Source organism: Crocuta crocuta, unplaced genomic scaffold (genome assembly GCF_008692635.1).
Source record: "Crocuta crocuta isolate KB4526 unplaced genomic scaffold, BGI_CrCroc_1.0 scaffold89, whole genome shotgun sequence".
In the NCBI taxonomy this organism is placed as follows: domain Eukaryota; kingdom Metazoa; phylum Chordata; class Mammalia; order Carnivora; family Hyaenidae; genus Crocuta; species Crocuta crocuta.
This window is the reverse complement of record NW_027551559.1, coordinates 11,067,929-11,077,386: the sequence shown is the minus strand read 5'-3', so window position 1 is coordinate 11,077,386 and position 9,458 is coordinate 11,067,929. Positions and strand designations below refer to the sequence as shown.

Below are 9,458 nucleotides of genomic sequence, written 5' to 3'. Positions count from 1 at the left end.
CAAACTGACCTTCCAGCCACGCTGGGTGCTCTGGTGTCCTGCGCCTCCACACACCCTTCCACGCTGTCCAGCAGAGCAGCCTCCCCCCCAGGCCACTGTCCCCCAACCCGTCCCACCCTCACGTCCGTCCCTCCCACCGGCCTGGGAACGGGAGGAAGGCTGGGTGGAGCCTGGGGGGATGGCCCAGAGCATGTGGTCACACACGCTGGAGCCCCGACCCTCCTGAGCTCTGGGATCTCCTGCCCCGTCCACCCAAGGCCGAGGCCCCATCCCCCCCAGGCCTGAGTCTAGGCAGCCCGCTAGCCCTGCCCCCTCGCTCCCTGCCGACCTCACCTGTTTCTAGCAGGGCCCCCAACTCCTCGGCTCCCCACTTCCTGCGCCCACCATCCGCACCAGAGGTACAGCTTCCTGCTGCTCCAAGAAGGAAGTCCCCTGCCCAGCCCTGCCCCCACCCACAGCCCCTCCCACCCTCAGGCTGTCCCTGCCTCAGGGCCTTTGCACCTGCTGATGCCTGTGTCTGGAAGAACCCCACACCCCCACTGACCCTCTCTCCCCCGACATCTGGCCACAGCTTCTCCCACCCGTCGGGTCCTGGCTGACGCGGCCTCCGAGACATGGACGGAGGGCTCCTGTTCACAGCTGTGCAGAAGGCCTCCATCACTTCCGGGCACAACTGCCCCTCGGACCCATGGGGAGCGGGGATCCCTCTTGGCAGTGACAGGACTCACTGATGTCTCTGATAAGGCGTGACACAGGCTCACTCAGCCGACACGACCTGTCCCATGGGAACCTGCGGCCCGTGGCCGAGTCAGGACGCTCAGGCTCTGCTAAGTCTTGCCCTACATCTCTGCCTGCCCCTCACCCCACCACCTCCGTGGCTGTGACATCTTGGTCCTGTGGGGGGGGTGGGGGGGCCGGGCCTGGCCAGCGCTCCCCATCAGGGCTGAAGGAGGGTCACTCTCCAGCAGCGTGGTGTCCACATGTCAGGCCCACAGGGGACACCAGAACCAATGGCTCTCTCTCTCTCACACACACACACAGACACACACACACACACACACACACAGTGTGTTAGTTGTTCAGACTGTGCACTTTCCTCACCCCCCGAAGAAGCCCCGTGCCCTGGCCGGTCACCCATTCACTGCCGCCTGCCCCAGGGACGGCCATCACCCTGCACTTCGGGTCTCTGGTTTGGCCCACATTCTGGCCTTTTCGCATTAAATGTGACCAAACGACACTCGACCTCTGACTGGCTTCGCACCTCCACGTTGTGCGGGCTAGATCTCCACCCCCATGAGGGTCCCTGGGTGCCTCGGTCAGTGGGGGGCCACGGATGCGTTTTGCTCAGGTCAGGACTGAGCTCAGGGCGGGCTGACAATTCTCCCCCAGCCCCGCCCCCACGCTCTCAAAAACGGTAACAATAAACATAACGGGAGCTTCACGGCCTTGAATGCTGCCCTGCGGTCGCCGAATGCAGACCACGCCATTCACCCTCCCGCAGATGGACCCTGGGGCCTCCCACTTGGGCTGCTGTGAACGTGGGGGCCAGGTCTCCCGGCCCCGGGGAGTGGAACCGCTGGGCCGAGCGCCGTCAGGGGCTGGGGGAGGGGGGCCTCGGCGTCCCCACGAGCCGCGCGGGAGGACCCCGGGTCTGTTCCTCCTCCGGCCGCAGCCTCACGTGGGAGCCCGCACGAGGGCCTCCGTCCAATTACGGGCGTTCTCTGCCCGCCCCTCCGAGGCCAGCAAACAGCAGCCCTGCGTCATGGCGGGAGCGCCTCAACACGGGGGTCGGACACCTCCCTGCGGACTCATGGCTTTACTTCTCGGGCCCAATTCCAGCGAGGACGCCTTGGCCCGCGCGTCTGCCCTGGGCGACCAGGCGGCATACGATCCGAGGAGGGAGGGTCTGGGCAGGACTCTTCAACGGGCTTGATTTTATACAATTTATTTTTCTACCAACACAATCATACAAAGGAAGCTGTAAGAGAAAACCACGGAACCAACTCAGAATGGCTTCGGTTAGGGCTCCACGACGTTCAGCGCCGCGAGGGGCGCGGGCGCAGCCGAGCCTTCCCCCTGCAGCCGCGTCGCTCACATCGCCGCCGCGTGAACGTGTGCTCAGGGTCACGGGCGCTCCTGCTACACGGTGGCGCTTCCCCAGCCAGGACGGAGGCCGCTGTGGCTTCACAGGTGCCCTCCGGGACGCCCCCACCACACACCCGAGTGCCACGCAGGGGGGTCTCCCTGCCTAACCTGGGGCAGAGCCACGGCGGGCAGGTGTGGACGCCCCACGCCCAGCTGCGGCTGTTTGGCACACACTCTGGCCAGTGGTCCCTCCGATGAGACGCGGGCTCTCTGCCGCCCTGCGCGCCCCAGGCTCGTCCCGGCACACACGCCCAGGCCGTGCCAGACTTCAGATCGTGGACCGAGGGCCCAAGGAAGCCAGAGAAAGGCAAGGACCTGGCCACCTGGGGCTCGTTCGCAGAGACAATTTCTTCACGGCCACCTTACTTGTCACTGAAACTCCCCACGGACCTAAATAAATAAGCAAACTGTCCAGACAACAGGCCCGGGTCAGGGCAGCCGCCCGCGGTGGCACCACCGGGACCGGAGCGCACAGGCCACGGGCAGAGCGTGAAGTCTGGACCCAAAAGGCGGCCCGCGAGCCCCCTGCCCGGCCGTCCCCGTCCCCCGCTGGGAGGGGACACACAGCTCGGTGCCGCCGCCCCAGCCCCTCCCTGGGGGGCGGGCGTGCGACCCAGGTCAAGGGTGGGCACATGCAGGTGGGGGGCCGCATGCAGCCTCAGCAGGCGCCACCTTCGCGCCTCGGAAACCGGCCCGGCCGCCCGCGCAGGACCCAGCTCTGTCCCGGCTGCACCCCAGCCTGAAGCCGAACTCCCGCGGAACGCACACCTGAGACCCCCCCCCACCCCACGTTCCCCGGGGTTCCCCTCCGTAGGCGTGCCCACACTGGGCGGGCGTGCAAGCGAGGCTGCCCGGCTGAGCCAGGGGCGCAGGCGTGGGTGGCTCTTCTCGGACTTAACTGACGGGAACGCAAACAGGGACGTGACCGGGACAGGTGCTGAGGCGGCGGACCAGGCCCCGCTGCCCTCGGCCACCTTCCTAAACAGGCCCCTCATGAAGGTGACCTTCGTCCCAGCGTGCTTTCCCGTGGGCGTCTTGGATGGGGCGGAACTAAAGCGTAACCATGACGACCAGGTGGCTCCGGCCAAGGAATCCACGTCTGGAGCCTGAGGTCCAGAGCGCGGGGTCAGGAGGTCAGGACACGGAGGCCGCGTCCCCGGGCCCCTGGAGCGTCCGCGTCTCCCCTCCACACGAGGAAACCCTGGCGGCCGTGTGCTGGCTCCTGGCCTGGAGGAGTGCTGTGGGGCCGTTCTGGAAACTTCTGTAGGAAGCCCCCCAGGGCAGTTCCCAGCCCAGCCCGGCGTGTTCCTGGGTGGCCGCACATCAGGAGTAGATCGTGACCACCTCGCGGCCGCTGCCCCTGACCAGAAGGACCCTGTCAAGCCCCTCGGTCAGGACCTCCAGGAACTCCATGTCTGGGTGCCGGGTTAAGGAGATGGCGGGCTGCACCGACCTGGGGTCCAACCCCGGCCGGGGGGGGGCGGGGGGGCGCGTACGGGGAAGGGGCCCCACTGTGGCCCAACGCAGGCCTCAGCCGGGTGCCAGGCAGAGGGCGCTTGGGGTCAGCTGGCTTCCGCACTGGCCTGCCGGGACCTGAGGGGGGACCCCACGGGGACCCCACGCCCCACCCCCCGGGGCTCTGGGCACAGACAGGTGAGTCCCCCGAGGGCCCACAAGGGGCCCCAAGTCCTGGTCTGGTCAGCAGGCAGAGGTCCTCCAGCTTCTGAGAGGCACCGGCGACCCCCGGTGCTGGACGGGGGGGCGGGGCCGTCCCCCGGGACCCCGTCACAGGACAGGCGCACACGGTTAAAGGCCGCGAGCCCAGCTCGCAGTGGAGCGGAGCCACGACCGGCACCGGCCAGGCGAGGCGGCGGGCCCGCCTGGGGACACGGGCGCTGCGGGGGACGGCTCCGCTCTGCCTCGTCCAGAACGAAGGGAACACGCGGGCCCACGCGCCACGGAGGATGCAGCAGAGCCAGCACTGGGCGGCGGCCTGGGCCCGCGCCCACCTCGCCTGGGTCCTGACTGCTGGGCTCCCGTGCTGAGGGCCTCCGCCGAGAACGCTCAGCGCGTTTGCGGCTCCCGCGCACTTGCAGATACCCCAACGCCAAGCAGGAGCCATCTGCTGAGACCCCACTTTCCCAGCACTCGGACCGGGGGGTAGAGGCTCCCACCCCACTCCACCCCCAGCCCCAGGGGCCCCGTGAGCGAGGGGAGCGGACCGACATGCCCCGACGGGCACTGCCTTCACCCTGCCCCGCAGGCCGCACACAGAGGATACAGTTCTCGTCCCCCTGGCGGTTTCGGGGGGGCCCCGGCATGTTGAGCAGGACCAGCTGAGCGCCGCGGGACCTGCTGAGGACGACACCGTTGAGCTTCACGGCCGTGTGCATCCGCCGCACGTTGGACTGGTTCCTGTGGGGAGACGGCCACTTGGTGCCCACGGCCCTGCGGCCCGAGCCCCCTGCCCATCTCCATCCCGGGCGGACTCAGGGCGTCAGCTCCCCAGAGAACCCACAGGGGCGGTGATTCCGTGGGAGGCCGGCGGGCACAGGCCGGGGACGACTGCTCAGCACGAGAAGCTCTGGTCCCCGGACGTTCTAGACCAGGCGTCCCCAAGCTGCCAAGCTTCTACATCGCGCAGCGCCCCCCGGGGGACCCAGCTCACCATCGGGCGTGCAAAGGGCTCACACACCTACGGGCTCTAAACTCTCCCCTAGGGAAGGCCCCAGCGCCACGGGACGGCCCCGCTTTACACGCGGCCTTGAGATAAGCCCACTGGACGGAGCGCACACCTCGGCACCTCCCTCGTCCTGACCCAGGTGGTCGCACGCGCTGTGGGAAGAGGGGCCGGGGCCCCTGCACGCGGCTCAGGGCTGGGGATCCCGGGCAAGAACCAGGCCACCACGAGGGGCCACACTGTTCTCAGCCCAGCCCGGGCAGACGGACGGGAGCTCCCACTGCTCAGCAACCAGGCCCGGCACCTGGTCCCCAGTGGCCACCCAGGGCTGCAGGCTCTCGGCCGCTGGCGCTGACGACCCCCCGGGGAGAGTCCCCACAGCCCCCTGCCCACACACGCTCCTTGGGGCTCAAGCACCTTCAGGGCCTCGTCTCCCCGCTCCGTGTCCCGGGAGGCATTGGGAGCCTCCTGCCTCGGTGGCGCCCGTCTCCCTCCGAGCCCGGGTCTCCAGCACGATGGAGTCCGAGGGCCGCCCTCTGGGAGCGGGTCACCGTGCCCCAGACGTGACAGGGGCAGAGGCCCCCACACCCAGGTCAGTGAAAGGCCCACGGGAGTGGCGTCCAGGACTCAGCTTTCATCAGCTCAGCCCTCCATCAGAATGAACGCAATCACAACCCCCAATTCCCAGCAGGAAGCCGAGCCCCCCCCCAACCCCGCTGTTTCGCCTGATGAAATTACAGGCTGGCGGCCCATCTGGGCCACAATCAGGGACCTCCCGTCACAAAAGCCCTGCATTAGCTGCCGGGACAGACCACAATCACCAGTGTTTGGGGACAAGGGCAACTCGAGAAATGAGCGTGTGTGACGTTAGAGGGTCTCTTACAGCTAAAAGTTTGGAAAACACATATAATCTTAAAATCAGAGGCTTGGGTCTGGTTTGAAGGACCCTTGGCTCCAGGGCGACATGCCTCATGAAGGTCAGAGGCACGGAGGGGCCAGGAAGCCACCACGAGCTGTGTTTGTTCCCTGCGGTGGCCGCGAGTCCACACGCTGTAGGCACACTGAGCCCAGTGCAGACGAGTGCGGGGGCGCGGGGCGCCCGTAGCAAAGTGGGGGTGCTGGTCCCTTGGCTGCTGGTGGGTTCATGGCCAGGACAACACTCGACAGAGGCAGACACGCACCTGCACAGAGACCCCAAGGTACTCCCGCCCCCAGGGGACACCACGGTTCGTCAGCCCCGTGCCACTGCCTCCCAGCGCCAGCCCTGTGCCCTCCTGGGCACGGGACTGGCGAGCCCACGTTTGACACAGCGTTTTAGGAAGGAAACCCTGGTCAGTCCCGTGTGTGTCCGTGTTTGGGTTTTGACAGACTATCTGGGGGGCACTTTGAAGTTCACAGAGGAGCAGACACCAGAGCCCTGTGTCCCTGCCCTTCCCCACAGATTCCCAGGCATGTCTGCACACGTCACTCCTTCAACAGACCGCCACCTGCCCGTGTCCTGGGTGTGTGACGCACAGGGGTTCCCCGGGGAAGCCGCCTCCATAGGGGCCACACCGCAGGCGTGGGGGGCAGGGGGCGTGCAGCGACCTCGGGGCAGGCCCCCTCCTGCCCGTCCAGCTGCCCCCCAGCACCGGAGCTCACGCAGGATCTGTCCACACCCTTCTTCACACCAAGGCCGGCAGCTTCCTTGGGTGAAAAGCACCCAAAGCTGCCGAACGGGACGAGGTCCCATCCCCTACAGAGCAGAGCCCGCATGGTCAGCCTCCAGGGTGTGGACGGATTAACTAACAGCTACCACAGCACCTGCTTCTCTCTGCTCCAGAGCCAGCTCAGAACCAGCTCCCCCCCCGCCCCCGCCCCCCAGACCTCAGCCCTCGAAGGGTTTAGAGAAGGAATTCAGCTGTGTGCTCTGAGCCGCACTGCACAGAGGAGTGAGGGAAGCAGAAGCCACTGAAGGCCACGGCTGCAGCAGGCAGACTCCCGTGTGCGTGCACACGCAGGGCCGTGCATGCACATACACTGGGGGCCGTGCACACACACACACATGCAGGGCTGTGCACGCACATGCACACACTCAGGGCCATGCACACACATACGCAAGGCTGTGCAGGGCCATGCATGCATATAAGCGCACACGCACACACACTCAGGGCCATGCACGCACACATCCATAGCCGTACACATACACACGCAGAGTCACACACACACACACGTGTAGTGCTGTGCACGAACACAAGCTCAGGGCCGTGCAGAAGCACACACGCACACACACTCAGGGCCATGCACACACACACACAGGGCTGTGATGGCCATGCACACACACATGCAGGGTTGTGCATGCACACACACAGGGCTACGCACACACACGCACACGTCTGCACACGCACACACAGTTCACGAGCAGTGCATGGCAAGCATGCAAGAAAACTGGTCTGAGAAACGTCCTAAATAAAATAAGAGCACTTACAGGTTGCCCCATTCTCTATACAGAAGAGAAAACACAAACAGTAGGTTACTTCAAGGGTGAGCGCGATGAGCACTTGTAAACAACTGCGGACACACCTGGCTGCCTGTCCCCAGCTTAACTGGTCCTTCCCCTCAACGGGGTCCAAACCCCATGCCCTTCCCCACAGCATGAGGCCTTGAGGCTCTGGTCCTCACTGAACAGCTCTGGGGGGCGCGCCACACCCCCACGGGCCCCTGCGCCCACCCCGGGGGCTCTCAGCCCGATGCCGCCAGCAGCCCCCAGGCCCCGGCAGGCAGCCTACGCGATTGGTGGGATCACAGCCGGGAGTTCCCAGCACCCTGAGGGCGCTGACCCCTGGCTGCTGTGATCCCAGATCCCGCAAACTCTGCCCGAGAGCAGACTGTGGCCCTCGGGCCTGCCCGGCCACAGGTTGCACCCACCGCACTGTGACAGCCAGAACCTGCCACCCAGGAGCCCGCGCGGGCCACACTCACGGCTTCAGGCTGAAGAGATCTTTGAATCCGGACACGCCCGGCTCCTTGTTCTTAAACTTCTCGGCGATCAGCTTCTCCTTGGTCCAGGTCATCTGCACTTTGTCCGGGGTGGACGGGGCCTGGGCCCTGGTGGCCACCACGGCACGGGATGCGGTGTTCCTGTCGTGGATGAGCTGGGCCTGGAGGGGAAGCAGGCGCACCAGCGGGAAGGTCTCCCAGTCTCCCGGGAAGAGACGCACCAGAGGAGGGTCCCTCGCAGGGGCCCAGCGCCACCCCACCCCCGGCTTCCAGACCAAACTCGTCCCCTCCTCCCCTCTGCTTCCCGCCCTGGCTCTGAAGCCCACAGAGGAAAGGCCAGGGATAGGGAGCGCCTGCACTCGATACGGCAGGCGCTCGCCCTGAGCACCCCGCGTGTGTGCGCGGGCGCCCTGGGGCCCTGGAGGGCTCGAGCCTCACACCCGGGACGGCGCAGGGAGAGCAGGCCGAGGCAGAGTCGTGCCACTGCCCGTTCGGGGAACCCAGCCTGGGGGGCGCACGGCTCCAGGGACCCCAGGCCCGGACCTGCTGGCACCCACAGCGCGCACGCGCACCTCTCTCTCCCGCTCCGTCTTGGACAGCTGCATCTGCTTCAGCATCTGGGACCTCTGCTCCATCATCAGCGTCTTCTCGTACGTGAACGCCGAGATGTCGTTTTCCACCTGGGGGTCCCCGGACATGGAAGTGAGAGGCGCCCCAGGCGCAGTGTGTGTTTCCCAAGGCACGCGTGCAGGAGCGTGTCCGTGTGTCCGTGTTGTGACCATGATGGGGGGGGGGGCCCGTCCCTGCCCCGCGGCGCAGCCCCTGACGGGAACCCACGCCAAGCTCGAGCCACGGCCCGTACGAAGTTGAGACCGCAGCCAACAGGAGCCATTTTTGTGCCGCGAGAGCCGACGGCTGGGGCTCGCCTGCTGACCTCGGGGTCGGGGTCTCCTCCAGCCCCCTGGCCTGACGCTTGGTGGGCAGCCCCAGGTCCTTCCCCTGCCCTGGGTGGGGTCCGTGTCGGGCACACACCGCCCCCTCTGTCCCGAGGGCCTGAGCCCTGTTCACCGCTCCCGCCAGCCTGCCAGGGGCTGCTGCCCGGGGAGATGTTACGGGCGTGAGAGGTTCCCGTGGGCCTGGGGACACGCTCCCACCCGAGGGCCCGCAGGTGGGACCACGGGCTTCACAGCCCAGGGGCCCGGGCCCCGGGTTCACAAGCTGTGACAGGCTGGGTGTCACATCGTCTTTCAGGACACGCTGAGCAGGGCGCGTCAGCTCTGCTACCACTGCCAGAAGCCCCTAGACTCGTAAACCCAGCCCGGCCCGAGGAGAAAAACGTCAGACAAATCTAAACGGCGCGGCAGGATCCACAACACGGAACGTGCCCCCGGAACCGCCAGGGGCGAGGCCCAGGCCTGAGCGCAGGCCAGCCCGGCACTGCGACAGGTGGGCGGGGACTCCCCAGCCCGGAGCCACGTGGCCCCAGCAGGGCGCCCGGCAGTCCCCACGCCTCACCATCTCCACCACCTCCACCTCCGCGCTGATCCGCAGGTGGTACAGGAACATCTGCAGATCCTTCTTCATCTGGATGCTGTTGTCGTCCACCTGGGCCACCGTGAAGATGCGCATCCGGCACTTCCTCCACACCTGGCTG

The 9,458-nt window shown here is 66.8% G+C and overlaps 1 protein-coding gene across 2 annotated transcripts in view; it reads right to left on the bottom strand.

The window, feature by feature from the left end:
* Positions 1 to 1,929: 1,929 nt before the first annotated feature.
* Positions 1,930 to 9,458, bottom strand: part of SLC12A7 (solute carrier family 12 member 7) — a 19,016-nt gene continuing 11,487 nt past the window's right edge. The window contains exons 17-22 of one of the 2 annotated variants that reach the window (XM_077749418.1): positions 9,320 to 9,451; positions 8,377 to 8,484; positions 7,787 to 7,965; positions 7,293 to 7,307; positions 4,427 to 4,560; positions 1,930 to 3,560 (exon numbers count right to left, since the gene is read on the bottom strand). In XM_077749418.1, the coding sequence (XP_077605544.1) occupies positions 3,469 to 3,560; positions 4,427 to 4,560; positions 7,293 to 7,307; positions 7,787 to 7,965; positions 8,377 to 8,484; positions 9,320 to 9,451 (660 nt within the window). In that variant the 3' untranslated portion in view covers positions 1,930 to 3,468. The remainder of the gene's footprint in view (positions 3,561 to 4,426; positions 4,561 to 7,292; positions 7,308 to 7,786; positions 7,966 to 8,376; positions 8,485 to 9,319; positions 9,452 to 9,458) is intronic. The other variant, XM_077749419.1, reaches the window with a different exon arrangement.